At 54.2% G+C, this 21,450-nt stretch overlaps 1 protein-coding gene across 3 annotated transcripts in view; it reads right to left on the bottom strand.

Moving 5' to 3' along the window:
- Window positions 1-3,777: 3,777 nt before the first annotated feature.
- SBK1 (SH3 domain binding kinase 1) overlaps window positions 3,778-21,450 on the bottom strand; it is a 79,621-nt gene continuing 61,948 nt past the window's right edge. For all 3 annotated transcript variants that reach the window (XM_044980975.1, XM_044980973.1, XM_044980974.1), the window contains 3 exons: window positions 9,370-9,572; window positions 7,742-7,944; window positions 3,778-4,656 (listed from right to left, as the gene is read on the bottom strand). In XM_044980975.1, coding sequence (XP_044836910.1) covers window positions 3,868-4,656; window positions 7,742-7,944; window positions 9,370-9,565 — 1,188 coding nt within the window. In that variant the 5' untranslated portion in view covers window positions 9,566-9,572 and the 3' untranslated portion in view covers window positions 3,778-3,867. The remainder of the gene's footprint in view (window positions 4,657-7,741; window positions 7,945-9,369; window positions 9,573-21,450) is intronic.

Here is a 21,450-nt window from a genome sequence, read left to right as displayed (position 1 = left end):
CTGCCCTGAGGTGCAGGTGGGGTAGGCACATGGCAGATCATGGGGGCAAGTGAAGCCCCCTGTGGGATGGCAGGGACCTGTAGTCCCTGATCTCAGGCGGCAGTCCCTTTGGTGCATGCCCTTGATTGGGAAAGAGCCCATACGCCTTGCTCTTCCAGTACCCTGGGTACCCTCTGCTCAGGGCCAGAGCTGGGAGGCAGCAGAAGAGAGTCTGGAGAAGGCAGCTGACCGAACCCTGTGGGCACCTCCTGGCAGAAGCCAGAGCCCTAGACACCCCCTCAGGGCCTGGATCCAATGTTTGTGCATGGCCTAGGGCTCTGCAATGAACTGCTTCCCCAGCCCCCTCCCCCCCCAATGCCCACAGGACCCTCTCTGGCTCTGAAGCACCCATATGTGTTAATTCGATCCCCCACCATGGCCCTGGGCTGGGCGTTCAGCCCCCTTGCTCCAGAGCCAGCCAGGCAGGCACCCTGTGCATCCCGAGGGAGGGGGGGTGTTAGTTACTGATTGGACCTGCTAAGGCCCTTCCCCAACTTGCCCATGGAGAAAGCAACTCTGGCCTCCAGGTCTGATTCAACAGGAGACCAGAGCCGTGCTTATATCCAACCCTCCCCCACACACACCTCACTCATCTCTCACACACACACCCTCCAGTCGCTCTCACACAGACTCCCACCTCTCACACACACATACATGCCCATCTCTCACACACACACACACCCTCCCATCTCTTGCTTACACACACACACCCTCCCTTCTCGCTTACACACACACACCCTCCCTTCTCGCTTACACACATACTCCCACCTCTCTCTCTCTCTCTCCCCCACATTACCAGGGCCAGCTCCAGCGTGTTTGCCGCCCTAAGCAATCGGTGGCACTTCTGTGGCAGCTCTACCACCAACTCTTCATCCTTCTGCAGCAATTCAGCAGCAGGTCCTTCCCTCCAAGAGGGACTGAGGGACCCACCGCCAAATTGCTGCCGAAGAGCCGGACGTGCCACCCCGCACCGTTGATTGTTCCAAGCACCTGCTTGCAGCGCCTGGAGCCGGCCTTGCCCATTACATGCACAAACACACATATATCTCCCAGCTCTCACCCCCCGCACCCCTTTCCCTGCGCCCTCCCATCTCGGTGCGGCCCTGCTTGTCACAGGTCAGTCTCCCAGTACACTCTGGCAGTGCAGTCGCCATGGGCCCGCCTGTGGCGCCCTGCCACTACCACAAGGCTGGGGACGTCCCACCATCCTTTGGCCACACCGGGGTTTGCAAACCTTGTCTGCCAGTGACCGAGATGGGACCAGCTGAGTCAGCAGATGCCAGTCAGCCTCCTGCAGCTGTCACAACACAGCCCAGTAATGCAGGTACGTGCGGGGGTTGATCCCACAGCTAGCGAACAGCTGAGCACAGCTGGGAGATGAAGCCCTGCTGCCATCACTGGGCTATATACAGGCTTTGGGCAGGTGGGGTGCTAGCGGGCTCCGGCATGCCAGGGAAACCCAGCCGCCTGCCCCACTCTGCATGTGGCTGTGGAAGGCTCACATTAAGAGGCAACCATGGCGGGGGGAGGGATGTCATTTCCACCTGCCTGTTCCCAAGCCACTGAAGCTACTGCCCTAGATGTGTCTGTGCCTCCATCAAACGGCCTTGCCATGGGCAACTGTTGGCAGTGAGTGGGCTCCCAGCAGAGCCCTGGCTAGGGGAGAGCTAGCTGCAGGGTGTGACAGTGGCTGAACAGGGCTCACCATGGCACTGGTGGGGCACGGAGGGTTAGGGCTGGGAGCTGGCCAGCAGCTTGGGTGTGGACTGGGTCTAAGTGGATGCATTCTAGAGGCTAGGGCAGCTCAGCCCATCTCCCCAGGGGCCCATGGTGCAGCAGCGCCTGGCATACCAAGGACATTGCCTCCCTGCAGCCCCACTCAGCCCTTCATGCCGCTCCTAGTGCAGTGCATGGTGAGTCATCCAGAGCACCCTGGACACAGGGCTCTCGCCTGCCCTGACAGCGCCACCGCCTTCCGTCTCTTCTCTGCAGCACCCCCTGCTGCCTCCAGCTTGTCATGGAAACTGGCCAGACTTTGGGGGCAGTTAATAGCTTTCCCTTCTGGCCATCACTTGGGGGTTTGGCTCCAACGCATCCATCTAAGGGATGGGTGCTGTGCCAACCCCCATGCCAATGCCTACTGGTTTGCCCTGGGCAACCCCACCAGCTGGCTCTGTTTCAGGCTGGCCTCACCTGTCCCTTGTGCCTTCAACCCAGGGGCAGACGCAAGAGCCATCCAGGCCAGGAAGCAGGTGCCAGGCCAAGCCCATCAGGGGTATCTGTGAGCACCCCTTCCCAGGCCCCTGCCTGCCATCCAAGCCCCAGCCCCATACGGCCTAGCACTGCATGCTGATGAGAGCTCCCCATATGGGTCCCAGTGCCCAGCTGGCCCATTGGGGTCAGGGACAGGGGGAGGCTGTTCCCTGGGAAGGGTGATCATGACAACAGCCGGGCCCAGCCGGCTCGACACACACTGACACATGGAACACACCGACATTTGCTACATTTAGCGCTTGCTTCCCCCACTGGCACAGAGAGGAGTGTCCTCAGGATCCCTCAGCAAGGAGGGGAGCAGCAGGAGCTGGGGCTGCCCGACTCCCCACCCCTGGGGGACGTGCCCTGGACATGGCTGGGCTCAGGCTGTCAGAGAACTGGACCTGAGGACACCCCCTTTACAGACAGGCCAGTGGCTCAACCAGGCTTACTGGCTTCTGCTTTATCTCCTGCTCCCCATCACAGACAGCCCTCCAAGCAGGATGGCAGTGGGGGATGGGGCAGAACCATTGCCTGCTTGCTATTAAACAGGCTGGTGCACGCTGCCCCCACAATCTCTCCAAAGGCCTCCTCCACAGACTGGGCTCATGAGCCTTCCACCCAACCCCCCGGAGTCCGCCCTGCCAGCCCCCCGTCCAGGGAAATCACAGGAGAGTCGCCGGGCCTGAGCACGGACACAAAGAGCCAACAAAAGAGTGACAGCAGGCAGTGCTGGAGGGCAGTGCTGCTGCAGTGCCCGCTGGGAGGGTGCTGGCCCCACGCTCTCTCACAGGGATCCTCTAGCAAGATCCAGAGCCCCAGCACCCACCCTGCCCCAGGGGACAATGCACCAGTTTGCATACCAAGCCTTGACAGTGATACGGGCCCCCCATGACCCCCAGAGCCCCACGCCTGCTGCAGCCTTGTTGCTTATTAACTACAAACCACCCATCACTGGCAGCCCCACCCCATCCAATCCCCCAACCCCCTGACACGCCTGATGGTTGTGACATCCCTGCTGAGCCCCTGCTGCCCGCAAGATGGCCACCCATCCGTGTGTCCAAGACTCGGTGCCGATTTCCTCCTCCCTGCACCCCTGTGGCTTCCCGCTCTCATCCCTGTGAAAGTCCCTGCCCACCCCCACAATGGGAGGAGCCTCAGCACTCCTCCCAGGCCCCACTGACAAAGCAGGGGCACAGTGCAGAGTGTCAGGGGAAAGAGCCTCCAACCCCAATCATGGAAGACGTGAGGGGGAGGGGTCGCCATGCCACACATGGTCCTTCCCAGCCACCAAGCCGGGGCCTTTCTGCCTGGCTCTGTGTCTGCACTCTGGCCTTTCCTCCAGGGTTTAGCTGTACGTCGCATCCTCAGTATCAGTGAGTACTAGCAGTGTGAGTATTTTTTGCTTCGGGAGACACAGCTCCTGGTCCCTTTTCACACAAAAAGGAATCCCCTCCGCCCCCCTTGACCCCCATTCACCAGTGGGGCAGGGGTGCTGACATCATCGTTGCAGGCTGTATGGAGCAGAGCCGTGTCGCGAGGACCAGCTGTCCCCTCATTCCCACTGAGCCCTCATCAGACACAAATCTCTATTGCTGTGGCCAGGACCATCTGCCCTTTGCCTTTGTCCTGCCTTCCGTCCGTCCGGCTAGCTCCCCCGGGGGAGGGCAGGCCTGGCTCGGAGGCAGAGAGCCGGGGGCCACTGCCTTCTGTCAGGATGGTTCTCTTGAGCGGGGTAGGGGTGCAGGAGCTGGGCGTCTCATGGCGGTGGGGGCCGGCAGAGAGCTTATCTCCGGCATGCTTGCGGGAGCGGTAGGAGGGCCGGCGGCGCACCTCTGACATCAGATCATACTTGATGAAGTAGAAGACCTCCTTGACGGGGCAGCGCTTCTCAGGGTCCAGGGCCAGGAGACGCTGGAACATGCGCAGGGCGCTGTCTGTGAAGCGCCGCCACTGGGATGGCAGGCCTGCCAGGCGCCCCTTCTGCCACCGCACAAACTCCTCAAAGAAGGTATCCGAGGCAGAGGCTGCCTCCCAGGGGAAGTTGCCAGTCAGGACGCAGAAGATGAGCACCCCAAAGGCCCACACGTCAATGCTGGTGTCCACGGCGAAGCCTTCGGCCCGGCCGGCCTGGCACACCTCAGGCGCCGTGTAGGGTATGGTGCCACTGATGCGCTTCACCCGGCAGCCCACCTTGCGGGTCATGCCGAAGTCAGCCAGCTTCACCCGGCGGCAGTCACGGTCAAAGAGCAGCACGTTCTCCGGCTTGATGTCCCGGTGCACCAAGTTCTTGCTGTGCATGTAGTCCAGGGCCAGGCCCAGCTGCTGCACGCAGCGCTTCACCATGTCCTCGGGGAGGCCCACCTATAAGGGTAGACACAGCGCATCAGCACCGGGCACGGGGATGAGGGGTGGGGGGTCACACGTGGAGTCAGACAGGCAGGCACTGGGGGTTAAGCCACAGAACAACAGAAGCGAATGGATTAACACAGGTTGGCTCTCCTGGGGACTGTCCCTGACTGCCAGGCTGCTCACAAGGTGTATGGGACCCATCACAGACATGTCCTGTTGGCACATTTCAGGTCACACAAAGACTCTCCCCTCAGGAGCTTGAATTAAGGAGGTCCTACTATAATTCCTTTATCAGAGCTTAAGCTCCTCCTTCCCCAGGCCTCCATGTGCCCTCACACAGATGGAAGTGTGTCACTCCGAAATGGCACATGCCCCATGCTCCTGGTTACTGCGGGGATCACCGCCCGCTCCGAGCTCTGTCCCAGACCTGGCTACACTATGTGTCTCTTCTCTGGTCAGTATCTGGTAACGAGCTGCCCAGACCTGGCCGCACCATGCTGCATGACATGGAGCCGTGGCTCTCCTCTGAGGGCACATACCCCATCCACTGTCACCCTTCAATCCCAGGTACAGTTCCCTGCTCCCAGTGGACCCAGAAGTCAATTGGAGGCTGGATCTCAGCTGTGGACCTTCTCCCTGAGAGAGGCCAAGTCCAGTGCAAGTGAGTCTGGAGATCCACCTCAGCCTCTCCTCCTCCTGGGTCTCTCTCTCTAGGGCCTGTTAATCCCCAACAGACAGCGACACCCTGGCAGGGGGCATAAGCACAGACTCCATGGATGCTCCAAGGCTGGAGCACCCATGGAAAAAAATTAGTGGGTGCTCAGCACCCACTGGCAGCCAGCTCCCCTCTGAAGTGCCTCCTACCTGCCTGCTGCCCCTCCGATCAGCGCCTCCCCCTCCCTCTCAGCTCCTCCTGCCTGCCTCAATCAGCTGTTTCACAGAATCGCCTGGTACAGGAGGTGCTGGGAGGGAGGGGGTGGAGTAGGGATGGGGCATGCTGGAGGGAGAGGGTGAACTGGGTGGGAAGAGGCGGGGGCGGGAAGAGGTGGGGTGGAGGTGGAGGCTTGGGGGAAGGGGTGGGATGGGAGCAGGGTCTGGGGTGGAGCGAGCGGGTTGAGCATCCCCCGGACCCGGAGGAAGCTGGCTGAGAAGAGCGATGGAGCTAGAGGGGCTGGTTGAGGAGGCGAGATGAAGGGTGCTTGGCCGAGGCGGTGTGAAAGGGAGGAGAGGAGGTCGTGGTGTCCATGTGGGAGCAGGGAGAGGAATTGCTTAAGGTGCTCTGGGGTTGGGCAGGGTAAGAGGAAGGAGACTGACAAAAGGGAAGTCTAGGCTGAGCTTCAGGAGAAATATCTAAGGTGGAGAGGTCCAGGGAGACATACAATAAGCTCCCACGGGAAGTGGTGGCAGCTCCATTTAGCATGGGCCAAGGTCCTGGAGAACAACCCAACACTGGCCCCTGAGTGGGGAGGGGATGGACTAGGTGACCTAAAAGGCCTTCTCCACCTCTAGTGTCTCTGATGGCAGTGTTGCCTCGGGTCCCTATCCATGTGCAACACAGAAGCTGGGTGGAAATTTGGAAACTGACACCATCCTGAAATGGCAGCCAACAAACTGTCTCCCTCCCTCCCTCCCTCCCACACACCAAGGGTTTGAGGGGGCGATCAGGCGGCTGGGTGAGAACTGCCAGCCACTGGGCAGGGCTGTTGAGTTCAGCAGGGCTGGGGATACAGTTCCCCTTCTTTTCCAGGGGGCAAGGTCTTTACCCCTCACAACCACCTTGGAGACCAGAGCAGGCCTGGTGGAACCAGTACCAAACCCATCCCACAGGGGAGATCTTAGCCAGAGCCCAGGCTAGTCTGAATCCTGGGCCAATGGCAGACACCAACGCCAGCCTCCCAAAGATCAAACTGGTGAGGGGCACACAGGAGCTAGAATTTCCTTTGTCACAAAGGAGAGGGCATTTCAAGGACTCACCCCCCCAGACACACATACACCCTGTCTCTTGTCTTTGCTACAGCACCCGCTGAAGCTGTATAATCACATTTTCCTTTATCCGCTTTACATTACGATTTCATTACACTTCCAATTCAATTATGTCTAATTATATTTGGGGAGATCTCTTTCTCCTCTTTGGTCATCCTTTCTCCTTGGTTCTCTCTCAGTTCTGTCTGCTTATTCCTCCTCTCCCCCCTCGCCTTGTTCATTCAGTGCAGAGAGGGGAAATGTTTTATGATCAGAGCAAGCAGCACTATGTGTCCCTTTGGGCTAGCTCGCCCCAGGAGACGGCTATGAACCCCTGGTCACTGTTGAACCCCCCCCCCCGCTTTTGTAAGGATAATGAATCATAGTCATTAATTTCTTATTTTCATCTAGCATCTTTCAGGATCCCAAAGCACTTTGCAAATGGTGGAGACAAGAATCACTTCACCCACCACTGAAATGCAGCCCCCTCTGGGGTGGGACATGCCAGCAGAGTAACAGCGCACAGCATCACTAGGCAAAGGTTTAGGACAGGAAGTGATGCATAATGCACCCAGTTGCAACTGCATGGCAAACATAAGCAGGAAGGTTGTAGTGACCCCAGTTAGTATTTAACAGCCCTGCTCTTGTAAAAATTGCTACAGGCTCATTAACAGGACACAATTGTCTCATCTGAAGGCATGCTGTCCCCCGGGGTGAGGTCTGATTGCAGAGTCGGGGGGAAGAGCACCACCTACTGAACACCCTGTATATGCGGGAGCCACTAACACCCGAGATGCTACCAAGTCAGAGCTCTCCACTCACTCTCACCTTGCCCAGGTGTACAGGAACCCACAAGGTGCTAGCAAGAGGAGAGTCAGACCCAGGCGCTCTCATACAGGAATGTCAGGGCTTTCCTGTGGAGGTATCACACTCAGGCACCTGCCAGGCCTGAGCCTCGTATGCTGACTCCAGTCAGCACCCTTGCTTAGCACACGAGATCACAGCTGGAGGACAGAGTCTGCCTTTAGGTCTCAGAGTAGCAGAAGTGGGACGGGGGTCAATAGGGAAGAAGGTCTTCTCGTGTAGGAAAGGGGTTTATTGTGCAGGGGAGCTGGGGCAGCTTCCTAGCCGGTACCTGTGGAGGGATGATGTCAAAGAGGTCCCCGCCAGGCGCGTACTCCTGAGCGAAGACGTAGCAATCCTCAGTCTCAAAGACCACGTCGAAGACCTTGATGATGAAGGGGCTGGAGGAGAGCGTGTTGGTGATGCTGAACTCCCGCAAGAAGTTCTTCAGCTTCGTCTTGCTCTTGTTCACGAACTTCAACGCCATTTTGGTGCCTATAGGGCAAAAGGCTCAGGAGAAGGCTCAGCAACATAGGACTCCTCCCAGACCAGTGGGGAGGTTGTGGCGGACACAACGCTCCCCCAAGAGCTCCCAAAGTCATGGCCCCTGGCTCAGGCACCACCCATCCTAGCAGTGTGGTCCCAGCAGGTGCTGCTCTCCGTACCAACCCAGCTCTACATGGCTCTTGTCAGGGCCAGGCCCACATCCACTAGACCTCTGGAGAGGCATGTGCGGGAGACATTGGCCTTTGAGCACAAGGATTGAGATTTTCCTGTCCCTTGAGCATTTTCAAGATTTTAAAAAATATTCCCATCCCAAATCAGAACAAAGAGTTGAAATTTCAAAAAAATGTGCAAACTGAAAATCTGGAGAAAAATTGATTCAGGTCAGTGGAATTGTTTCATTTCCATTTTCTCAATTTTTTCAATATTTGTTTAACTCTCATTAGCTTAAATTTCTAAACAAAAAGTCATTTTGAACCAGAAAAGTGGAATTTTTCATGTCAAATTTTAAACTCTTTTTTTCAAAAACGTTTTGAGTGGAGAAGTTCATCGACGACGCCCCTTTCCCAGGAAACGTATCCATTTGGATGAAAAACATTTCATTGAAAAATTCCTGACCAGTTCTGCTGGGGCCAGAAGCTGGGCAGGGACACTAACAGGAGCATCTGGCATCCTCCCCAAAGGGCTTTGCCCCCCCAGAACTACAGAACAGCCTCAAAGCAGCAAGCCTGGTCCATCGGGAGCTGTACAGAAGGGACCGCCACAGCCTCAGCACACCATGGAGACCTCCACACCTATCCTGTCAGTTCACCGGGGGCAGAGGACTGTGGGCGTGCCAGAGAATAGCCAGTGGAATGGCACACAGAGTGGATCCCTGTGGCCACAGGCCCTGGTAAGAGGCAAGCAACAGGCCATACCTGCTACTCTCCCAGTAGCTGGATGCCCCGACTGTGGGTTGGGGAGTGCACCCCTCATGCCAGTGTAGTTTCTGCAAGCAAAACCCTTTGACTTAGACTGGGGATGTGGTGATAACAAGCCAAGATCCAGCCTGCTTCAGGGGTCCCTGTCTGAGCAACTCCTGACTCCCCCATGAGCTGAACCCAAGCCGGGGTACAGCAGCCTGACACTTCCTACAGCTGGCGTGGCTGGAAATACCCCGAGGTGAGCCACTCCCGGTGGGCATCAGTCAGCCTGCAGCAGATAGGCACCAAGCCAAACAAGAGGGACAAGAATCTTAGTGCTCCCTGACCTGCTAACAGGTCTGGGCTGAACCTCAGATGGCTGCTCGGTTCCTCCACCCCAGCTGTCTCTCCCCTCCCCATCCAGCTGCTCCCAGCCCATGGCTCGCTGAGTTGCCAACAAGCCCTGCCTGCCCAAATGCCCAGGCCTGGCCGCTAGGAGCCGAGCTGGCCTCACCTGTGCTTTTGTGGGACACCAGGTCCACCTTGCCGTAGGTGCCCTTGCCGAGTTCGCGGATGAGATCATAGTGCTTGTTGATGTCGGTGCCGGAGAGGGTGCGGATGGCCAGCGATTGCATGTCCTCGGTGATCAGGGGCACTCCGCAGCAGGCCAGCTTGCGCGACGGCTCCTGCTCGATCGAGCCAGCACTCATCGTCGCACTGCAAGGCAGAGAAGTGGTCAGGGGCATCGCCATATGCTGCTACGCCTGGGGGCCTGCCATGCACACTGCCTGGCCCTCAGCCAAGCACTTGCTGTCACGTGTGGGGAGCCTTGCCCACGGAGCCTCATGAACCACTAGGGGAGTCCTTTGGGGTCTGGGGAGGGCTGCAGGGGCACAGAGACCCACTGTGCTGGATAATTCCCCATCCACGTTGTGCAGAAACAGCCCCTCCTGTCTAAATTCCCACCCACTCCCTCCGTGGCATCACTGATCTTTGCCATCACTCTCACCCCTCTATTCCCTTTGCTGGCTCCCCCTTCTCCATCACCAGCTCCAGAGCGTCAGATCTCTGCCCTCCCTGCTCATCTGCCCAGGCGCCATCTCGTTAGCTCTGTCCATGGTGCCCCATTCCCCTCTTAGTCTGCGTCCCCTGTGGCCGTGCTTCCTTCCAGGCCACCTCCTATACATGGAGCACCCCCTGCATCGAGGCTGGCCGGCTTCTCTAAATCCCCCCAATGGCCCCCTTCCTCCCACAAGGCCTGCCATAGCTGTAGCCAATATCCAATGCACTTGTCCACCTCATGAGTCAACCGCTCACCTCCACAGAGGGGAAGGTCAAGCATGGGGAGAGGAGTCAGGACTCCAGGACTGATGCAGGGAATTCCTGGTGGGTGGGGGGCACAGGAGGGCTGAAGCGTGTAATATGATGTGTATTGTGGTAGTGCCCAGGACCCTGTTGTGCTAGGTGCTGTCCATTATTTGTTAGGGGTATTACAGTAGCACCGAGGAGCCCCAGTTATGGATCAGGCCCCATTGTCCTAGGCACTTTTTGTTATTTATTAGGGGTGTGACGGCAGCACCGAGGAGCCCTGGTCCCATTGTGCTGGGTGCTTTACATGATTTATTAGAGGTATTACGGTAGCACCAAGGAGCCTTGGCTCCATTGTGCTAGGGTGCTGTACAAACACAGAAAAAAGCAGTGGTCCCTGCTCCCAAAGAGCTCAGTGTGTTTGAACTTTATAGAGCTCCCAACCCCTTGTAAGTGAGTCGCCATGTCCCGGGATCACTCGGCCTGCGTGTTACACCCCTTTCCCTCTCCCCTCAGCTTTTCAGTCTGTCAGCTCCTCCCTGGTGGTGTTTGGAAGTGTGGACTACGTTGCAAGCGCCCTGTGACAGGGCTTTCTCCTGGGGTCTGCACACATCTCCCCCTCCCTGGGGCTGTCTGCGAGCCACGCTATAGACAGTGGGGAACTCAGAGGGTCGGGGAGAGCAGGATCCCAACCAGTGGCAATGTCTCAGCTAGCTGGGGATTTCCATAGCATCACCCACAATGCTCTACTGCAGAATTTGGTTGAAGTCACCCTCATTGTGCTGAGGTGGGACAGAGAGCAGGGAGGAAGAGATGGCTGCTTACTAAACAATGAATGTTGGGATACCACAATGAGGCTGTCTGGAAAGGCATTTGGTGTAAGCACTAGAGGAGCAGCTTTACTAAGGGTACAGAGAACAGCTGTCGGAGCAGGTATGAGTCCATCTAGCAGGGGGCAGTGGTGCATGCCCACACCCATGGTCTTGTCCAGCAGGATGGATGCTCTTGTGGCTAAGGTCTAGTACTGGGTCTCAGGAGATTGCGGTTCAATTCCCTGCTCTGCCATGGGCTCCCTGTGTGACCTTGGGCAGCAACTTTGACCCCTCGCCATCTCAGTTCTCCCCCCAAACAGGGTATGGCTGTAAAGCAAGGAGCAGCCTACAACAGAGAGTTTCAGAGCCTGGGTTTTCAGGCCTGTGCAGTGGCACTAGAAAGAACTGTGTAGCTGTACGGGCTCAGGCTCTGACACCCTGATCCAGGGGAAAGCTCGCTGGAGTGGGGCTGAAGGGGCCTGAGCTGTGTTCCTCACTGCCACGGCCTTGCTGCGTGACTGTGAGCACGTCTCCTCACCTCACTTCCCCGGCTGTCGAAGGGGGAATTGTACATCCTGAGCACTAGGAGATCTGGGTGTGGAAGAAGAGCTAAGTATCATTCTAGCATTTGCTATACAATCTCTGTTGGGGCGAAGGGCGGCGGGGGGGGGAGACGCCCGGTGCTGGGGAGGGCAGGCTAGCAAGGTGGATTTCTAAGGGGCCCACATACCAAAGGATCTAGGCACCAGGAGAAAGTTACAGCTCTGCTGCTTGTCATTTGGGTTAGCTGTCATTGCCAATTCTTTAGTCTTCCCATAACACCACATTACCCTCACCCCGGCAGAGAGGATCCAGATGCCAGCAGCACACAGCAAAAAACAAGATGCTGTTACTTATCCCCATGAAACTAGCGACATTTCTGTTCTGAAAGCAAGTCAGGGCACGGAGGCCCAAGCTGCCCACTCTCTCCCCCCTATTCACACTCACAGACAATTTCTGAGGGGGGGCTGGTTTAGGCAGGATTCAGGCAGATGCAGTTGGTGCTTGCCAGGATCTGAAATCTAGGAGATCCTGGGTTATAAACGGGGAGCCTTTGCGCAGCAGCAAATGCACGATGAAGGCCAGCTGGTGCGTGGAGTTTTAAAGAGCAAAACCCCCATGCTGTGCCAACGGGTTTTCATTCACAGAAAGATAGGACCTGATTATGTAGAGAACTGCCTCCAACACAATCCTAATCCCTTCCCCTAGGACAGCTGGTACTGCCTATGATCTCATAGCACCAGACAAAGAGACACTAATTAAGCCTCACATCACCCCTCCGAAGCAGGACAGGATTTTTTATCCCCCTTCTGCACATGGGGAAACCGAGGCACAGAGCAGTGATGTAAACTGCCTTGATTCATACAGCAAGGGTGAGACAGAGAACCAGATTGCCCAGCTTCCAGGCCTGTGCTCACACCACTAGGCCATCCTGCCTCACAGCATTAAATACTCAAATCATCTACAATAATTCTCTCACCAGCTTGAGTGTAGCAAGGACTAGGGTTGATGTGCTGCAGACTTTGGATGCTATGGTGTGCTTCCTATAAAGGAAAATAGTCTGTGCCCCCTCCACCAGACCTTCCCCCTCCACACACACTGTGCTGCTCCTGCTACAGGAGACAACAATCAGCCACTGCAAGGCCAGCTTATGGCCCATCTGTATACAATGTGACAAAGCTGCTTTCTCAGTTTGCTGGCTGGCTTAGGGATTTGATAATGGGCTGCAGAATTTTTCACTATTGGGTTACTGGTTCAAATCAAGCCCAGATCTGTGCTTATCCTGTGAAATGGTTGAGGAGGGGTCTCCGCCACTTCCTCCCATATCACAAAAACGCCACTGATGCCCCCTTCTTGGTGGTCTCCAAAGGTTAAATGAGGACTGAGGAGGGAGGTACTGCCTGGCCCGAGCAGCAGGTACGGGGTGGTTTGCGGAGAGGGTTGTACAGGGAACCCTCCGTGCAGGGAAAAGGCCTGGGTAGGGATTGTCGAATTATGGAAGTCAACGAATGGCTACGCAGGTGGTGTCGGAGAGAAGGCTTTGGATTCTTCGACCATGGGATGGTGTTCCAAGAAGGAGAAGTGCTAGGCAGAGATGGGCTCCACCTAACGAAGAGAGGGAAGAGCATCTTTGCAAGCAGGCTGGCTAACCTAGTGAGGAGGGCTTTAAACTAGGTTCACCGGGGGAAGAAGACCAAAGCCCTGAGGTAAGTGGGGAAATGGGATACCGGGAGGAAACATGAGCAGGAGAGCACAACAGGGGAGGACTCCTGTCTCGGACCGAGAAAGGGGGACAATCGGCGAGTTATCTTAAGTGCCTATACACAAATGCAAGAAGCATAGGAAACAAGCAGGGAGAACTGGAAGTCCTGGTACAGTCAAGGAACTATGATGTGATTGGAATAACAGAGACTTGGTGAGATAACTCACATGACTGGAGTACTGTCATGGATGGTTATAAACTGTTCAGGAAGGACAGGCAGGGCAGAAAAGGTGGGGGAGTTGCATTGTATGTAAGAGAGCAATATGACAGCTCAGAGCTCCGGTATGAAACTGCAGAAAAACCTGAGAGTCTCTGGATTAAGTTTAGAAGTGTGAGCAACAAGGGTGATGTCGTGGTGGGAGTATGCTATAGCCCACCAGACCAGGGGGATGAGGTGAATGAGGCTTTCTTCCGGCAACTAGCAGAAGTTACTAGATCGCAGGCCCTGGTTCTCATGGGAGACTTCAGTCACCCTGATATCTGCTGGGAGAGCAATACAGCGGTGCACAGACAACCCAAGAAGTTTTCGGAAAGTGTAGGGGACAATTTCCTGGTCCAAGTGCTGGAGGAACCAACTAGGGGCAGAGCTCTTCTTGACCTGCTGCTCACAAACAGAGAAGAGTTAGTAGGGGAAGCAAAAGTGGATGGGAACCTGGGAGGCATGAGATGGTCGAGTTCAGGATCCTGACACAGGGAAAAAAGGAGAGCAGCAGAATACGGACCCTGGACTTCAGAAAAGCAGACTTTGACTCCCTCAGGAAGCTGATGGGCGGGATCCCCTGGGAAAATAACATGAGGGGGAAAGGAGTCCAGGAGAGCTGGCTGTATTTTAAAGAATCCTTATTGAGGTTGCAAAGGAACAAACCATCCCGATGTGTAGAAAGAATAGTAAATATGGCAGGTGACCAGGTTGGCTTAACAGTGAAATCCTTGCTGATCTTAAATGCAAAAAAGAAGCTTACAAGAAGTGGAAGATTGGACAAATGACCAGGGAGGAGGATAAAAATATTGCTCAGGCACGCAGGAGTGAAATCAGGAAGGCCAAATCATACTTGGAGTTGCAGCTAGCAAGAGATGTTAAGAGTAACAAGAAGGGTTTCTTCAGGTACGTTAGCAACAAGAAGAAAGTCAAGGAAAGTGTGGGCCCCTTACTGAATGAGGGAGGCAATCTAGTGACAGAGGATGTGGAAAAAGCTAATGTACTCAATGATTTTTTTGCCTCTGTCTTCACAAACAAGGTCAGCTCCCAGAATGCTGCACTGGGCAGCACAGTATGGGGAGAAGGTGACCAGCCCTCTGTGGAGAAAGAAGTGGTTCGGGACTATTTAGAAAAACTGGACAAGCACAAGTCCATGGGGCCGGATGCGCTGCATCCGAGGGTGCTAAAGGAGTTGGCGGATGTGATTGCGGAGCCGTTGGCCATTATCTTTGAAAACTCATGGCTAATGGGGGAGGTTCCTGATGACTGGAAAAAGGCTACTGTAGTGCCCATCTTTGAAAAAGAGAAGAAGGAGGATCCGGGGAACTACAGGCCAGTCAGCCTCACCTCAGTCCCTGGAAAAATCATGGAGCAGGTCCTCAAGGAATCAATTCTGAAGCACTTAGAGGAGAGGAAAGTGATCAGGAACAGTCAGCATGGATTCACCAAGGGCAAGTCAGGCCTGACTAACCTAATTGCCTTCTATGAGGAGATAACTGGGTCTGTGGATGAGGGGAAAGCAGTGGATGTGTTATTCCTTGACTTTAGCAAAGCTTTTAATACGGTCTCCCACAGTATTCTTGCCAACAAGTTAAAGAAGTATGGGCTGGATGATTGGACTATAAGATGGATAGAAAGCTGGCTAGATTGTCGGGCTCAGCAGGTAGTGATCAATGGCTCCATGTCTAGTGGGCAGCCGGTTTCAAGTGGAGTGCCCCAAGGGTCAGTCCTGGGGCCGGTATTGTTCAATATTTTCATTAATGATCTGGAGGATGGCGTGAACTGCACTCTCAGCAAGTTTGCAGATGACACTAAACTGGGAGGAGTGGTAGATACGCTGGAGGGTAGGGATAGGATACAGAGAGACCTAGACAAATTAGAGGACTAGGCCAAAAAAAACCTGATGAGGCTCAACAAGGACAAGTGCAGAGTCCTGCACTTAGGACGGAAGAATCCCATTCACTGTTACAGACTAGGGACCGAGTGGCTAGGCAGCAGTTCTGCAGAAAAGGACCTAGGGGTTACAGTGGACGAGAAGCTGGATATAAGTCAACAATGTGCCCTTGTTGCCAAGAAGGCTAACAGCATTTTGGGCTGTATAAGTAGGGGCATTGCAAGCAGATCGAGGGATGTGATCATTCCCCTCTATTCGACATTGGTAAGGCCTCATCTGGAGTACTCTGTCCAGTTTTGGGCCCCACACTACAAGAAGGATGTGGAAAAATTGGAAAGAGTCCAGCGGAGGGCAACAAAAATGATTAGGGGGCTGGAGCACATGACTTTTGAGGAGAGGCTGAGGGAACTGGGATTGTTTAGTCTGCGGAAGAGAAGAATGGGGGGGGATTTGATAGCTGCTTTCATCTACCTGAAAGGGGGTTCCAAAGAGGATGGATCTAGACTGTTCTCAGTGGTAGCAGATGACAGAACAAGTTGCAGTGGGAGAGGTTTAGGTTGAATATTAGGAACAACTTTTTCACTAGGAGGGTGGTGAAACACTGGAATGGGTTACCTAGGGAGGTGGTGGAATCTCCTAGATGACCTCCTGAGGTACCTTCCAACCCTGATATTCTATGATTCTACAGCAGCTGAGGATAATCCAAGCGTTTCATGCTCCACGACTGTCCTGCAGCTGGATACCCATTGACTGCACAGAATTCACTCTGGAAATCACTTTAGTTAACAGCATTTGGGCAGAAGAAACCAACGCTGCAGTAAAACAAGCCCAGAGACCCCAGCTTCCTGAGCGGGCTGATACGGCTCCTGCTGTTCCTGCTACGAGTAAGAAGCAACAAGCCCAGCATGCACAAACTGTGACCAGAGCGCATTGCTACCCTCCACCAAGGGAAGATAGTGAAATGAAAACAGACATGCTGCAGCTCATGTCCTCCCGGGCCGGTGTGCAAGAGAGGCGTATGACTGCCAAGGAGTGCACGGGTGTGTACAAATTCAAGAGCAGAGGAGGTGAGTGTGAGAGGGATGTGTTTAAGTGCATGAGAAGTGTGTGTTGCAGAATGCCTGAGCAAGAGAGGGCTGCACACATGTGTGAGATCTTCCTGGTGTGCCTTCCCCCATTCCCTGGGACAGAAGCAGGGTGCACCTTGGTTTGAGTTGTGCACTACTGCACTTCCCCTTGAGCTGTTCTCTTCTTGGGCAGGTCCAGAAGCGCTGTAGACAACTGAGTCTCTGCTCATCTTCTCCCACAACATTTTCTTCTGAAGGGCCCCGAAGGGAGTGTAAGTCCCACTGGGGCTGTACCAAGCTCCCAAGTGCTGGGTACTCAGGGATAAAGTGCCCCAGATGCTCAGCTTCTGGCTTCAGAGGCATCCAGGCTTTCCCCCCATGCACTGGCCCTGCTCATTCTGCATTTCCCAAACTGGCTGTGGGAGTTCTCGTTGGGGAGTGCAAAGGGGAGCCCTTGAGAGCACTGGATAGCCAGAGCCCCCAAGGCAAGGCTGAAAGGCCATCTTCCAAAATGCCACTGATCTTGGAGACCTCCATTTTCGGGAGCGCCTGACTTGGGACACCAGGGGCTGGTTCCCGTCAGTGCTGAGCTCCTGGCAGTTCCCATCAGAGTCAAGGGGAGAGGCAGGAAGTGCTCAGCCCCTGGGAAATCAGGCCCCAAGCGGTCACAAGTCAGGTGCCCAAGCTCAGTGGCCACTTTGACCTAAGTGGCTGGGCTGCCTGTGATTGCTGTAGTACTGTATGGCCCCTGCCATTCTAGAGCTCTGTGGAGCAAGAAGGGGCTAGGAAGTGGCCAAGTCCAATTGGCAAACAGGGGGCCAATTTGCCCCTAGGGGATGACATCAGCAGGAAGTACTGGTATTCCACAGGAAGGGAATCAAGCCTTGGGAACCACCACTGTGCTGGGGTATTTGCAAGGCTGTTTCTTGCTCTTCCCAGGCTCTGATGCTGCTTTGAGGTGGTGGTGGGGATTGTCCGGGGCACAGAGAGGCATAGGCGGAGGAGAAATTCAGGGTGGATGCTGAGATTAGACTGTCAGCTCTTTGGGGCAGGGACCTGCTGGTTGTTCTGTGTTTGTGCAGCACCCGGCACAGCAGGGTCCTGGGCCATGTTGGGGGCTCCTACATGCCACTGTAATACACCTAATAAATAATGTACAGCACCCGGCGCTAGGAGAGCCTGGTCCACGACTAGGGCTCTTAGGTGCAACTACATAATACATACTAAATAATAAACATGGTGGAATCACTTGGGGTTGTCTATTGATGTTGGACCCCTCAGACTGGACTCTCCTGCACTTTGCCAGCCTGGCATGAGCACCCCTCTGGGACATCAGCATTCTGGGACTGTTGGTGCAGGTGAGGCAGACACACTGGTCCCCAATGGGCAAACACAGACCATTCCACCTTGACAGCCACTCGGCCACTGTTGCCTAGTACCAAAACCACTGCCCAGCTGCCTCAAAGGGGCAGGGGATGTTAACTGAGTTGGAATGAAGTGTCCAAGCTGTCTCATTCCATAACAACCGAGTGAGATTCCATCACCAGGCACCGACATGCCCTGTGCAACTCTGCGATGACTTTCAGCTCTGCCCTCACCACTGCTGAGTGCTCTGGATGCTGGAGTACATCAGGTCTCACTGCAGCCAGGTGCCTCTCCCCTGAGTGCTCTTTGCAGCAGGGGCTGACTTTTCATTATACAGACTGGGCAGAATTCAATTTTATTTTTTTACCCGTTCCACAGATGCCAGGGATGCGAATTTTTAAGCATTTAAAATTTTTTTAATCAATTTAAATTTTCACAGTCGTGGGAAATTGGGGATGGGAGTGGGGGTCAGACAATTATTTAAGGATCGGAGATGTTGAGATTCAAAAAGTTAAAGCTTTATAAGCATTAAAACACATTGTCAACATCACATATCAGAATAAATATCCTTCAATCAAACTTTAATAAGTTCTCAAGCTGTGTTTTTCTTACTGTGCCTCCCTGTACATTTCAATTATTATCCATGGTAATATTTTTAGTCGGTTTGGGTGTGTACGGTGAAATGGACATTTACCACTAAAAATCCAATCCTCCCAAGCCTAATGAGGTGTGTGTACAGTGCCAAGCACAATGGGTGTCAATCTATAACCAAGGCCTCTAGGCATTTCCAGAACACAAGTGACCACAATTATAATCCACCCCAGCATACCTGTCTCCAGCCAAACCTCCTGCTTTGGCAGCCCAGCTGAACTAGACAGCACTTGTACTGGGACAGGAGGGAAGGGTGCGGGGAGAGGAGCTTACACCTCTCACTACCCCCCCTTTCCCCACCCCATAGTGAGTTTCCATGTTATCTCATGGGGACGCTCTATTATATCACCGACTGTGATGGGACAGCAGGATTTCACACAGTCCTGGCCACTCCTTGGGGGTGACATAGGCACCCAGCTGCCCCACATGCATACTGCAGGGCAATCTCAAGAAACGATGCCAAATACAAAAGGGAATTAAGTCCCATCCTTCCTCCTGGCCACTTGGATCTAATCGGCATGGTCCCAGCCATACAACCGGGCAATAGGAAGCCAGCCTTGGAATATAAAAGATACGAAAGCCCATGAGGCATCCATGCAGCAAGAGGATCTCATGCACAGCTGGGGTAGGGAAGACTTTCTAAGCACCACTTCGAAGGTCATGCAGTTGTAATGCTGCCTTAAGACCAAGCCAACATCTACATGAAACCCCACTGGATGGATCCATCCAGCATGGCCAGCCCAAAGTCTCCTACCAATGCTGACTTGCTCTTAAAGTAAACCTGAGATAGATTGCTGGGGACTGTTTCTTCATTGGTGCTTCCTGCTCTGAGTCCATATCAGGGCAGTAGAGACCCCAGAAAGGCAGGACTGCCACACAGCCCTGATGGAGAGCTATTAACAAAAATATGGATGGGCTTGGTCTACACACTGTTTTTGCACTGCTTTCACCATATTGGTTTAGAAACAGATACAGCTCAAGTAGTACCAACCTCACGTGTGGATGCACTTATATTGGTATCAAGGTGCTTATAGCTGATTCCCACATGGGAAGGGGAATAAGTTATATTGATATACGGCAGCTTTATACTGGTACAACTGCAGCCATACTTGGAGTTGTAACCGGTATAATTATAGCAGTAACAAAAATCACAACCATAACATGCAATTAGACTGGAGTAAAACCTGTGTGCAGAGCAGGTGGGAGAAACTAGGGCAGTGCCAGAGTACTGCAGAAAAGCAGAAGCTGGAGCAATGATCGGAACACAAAGAAGAGCAATCCTGACTATAACTGGCCCCTACATCTAACCTGGCTTTCAAGTAAAACAATGAAACTAAAATAGTAAAGCATCCAAGACCTCCCTCCCTACTGACCTGCACCACGTGTAGTCCCCAAGTGGGTGTACAATGCTACCCAACTCTGAACAGTACAGCTTCACATCCACTTTGGATTCTGCATGGCTGTAAATGGTCTCACTAGTGCAATGGCCAATCAGACCCCAAAGGCAGGATGGAAACACGAGCATCAACTAGCACTGGGTGTTTGCAAAGAACAGATCTGCCCGGATAAAGCTGAAGGCTTTTCTTTTGCAAGATTTCCAAAATCACTGGGCAAGAGGAGAGCAGTTGCTGTTCTACAGTTAGATGTGAATACAGTGGCTTATGACATCTCTCAACATTAATTCCAATTAGCTTGTATATAAACAGTGTCTTGTAGATGGAAAATGGTCTGCAGGACCCTACGCCAAGGTTTACGTTATCACAGCAGCAAAGAGCCTAGGGTAACAAATAGCAAAACCACAGATGGCGGGGAGGTGTCTGCTGCCATGCCCCAGGGATAAACCACATGTGATGGGGTGGACAAAGCCCACACTGGGCAAGAAGGAGTTAACAAGAGCCTGTGGACAGTCAGTCCTGGGAGGGCGGGGAGGGAGAAGAGCTGATACTGGTTCTCACTCAGCGAGAGAAGAGCTAAAGTGGGAAGCTACAGGTGCACATCTACACTGCAACAGAACACCCATGGCCGGCCCAGGAGAGCTGACTTGGGTTTGTGGGGCTATAAAATTGCAGTGTGGACACACAAGCTGGAGGGAAGACAACTGACCCTGGGTTCTCTGTGCTGGTGGAGGGGCCTGCAGGGAGCAGGAAGACTCCAGTTGTGTCAGGGACGGGCCTGCCAGGGGAGCAGAGAAAACTCTCCTGCAGCAGAACCAGCTGGGCGGCGGAAAGTGCTCTGAAGCTCTGCAGTGAGCCTGAGGAAAGAGAGAGAGCTGCCAATACACCCCAAGCCTGTGCAAAAAGTGGAGGCAGGAAGTGGTCCTGGGAGGCAGTGGAGGTCTGCACAGATAGGCCTTGGCTGCTTATTAGAGGATCCCTGGACTGGATGCCAGAGAACAGGAAAGGCCATTGAGGCACCAGGGTAAGTACCCTTGCACCCCCTGATACCAGGGGCAAGGACGAGTGAGTCTGGAGTCGGGCTGATGTCCCAAGGAGAGGTCGATGGTCTATTGTTTGTTGGACTCTTGGTTTACCTCAGAAAGCATGGGGCTGTATGTTACCTGCCCAGGGGCCGAGCCACAAGAAGAAATGACCCACCAGGCTGTGGGGACTGTCTTGCAATGCCCAGCCACAAGGGGGCACTCTGGCAGCAAGCCACACACTGACACCACACAGTAATCAACATACCTAAGGCAGTTCCATGGCACTCACCACATCTGAGCTCTTCCCAGTCCTTAAATGTATTTACCCTCACAACACTCCTGTGAGGCAAGCCTATTGTCCCCATTGTACAGAGGGGGAAACTGAGGCTAAGACTTGCCCAAGGTCACAGAGAAAGCCTTTAGCAATTCAGGGAACTGAACCTACGTCTTCAGAGTCATTTTAGGCTTCTACCTTTACCACTGGCCTATCCTTCCTCTCTAGGGATGAGCTGCAGCTGATACTGAACTAGGAGGTGCTGTGACTATAAGTGAGGGCTGATAAATACAGAGGGACCTGG

This window comes from Mauremys mutica, chromosome 11 (genome assembly GCF_020497125.1).
Source record: "Mauremys mutica isolate MM-2020 ecotype Southern chromosome 11, ASM2049712v1, whole genome shotgun sequence".
In the NCBI taxonomy this organism is placed as follows: Eukaryota; Metazoa; Chordata; order Testudines; family Geoemydidae; genus Mauremys; species Mauremys mutica.
The sequence above is the reverse complement of the archived record's forward strand: the minus strand, read 5'-3'. Positions and strand labels throughout refer to the sequence as shown.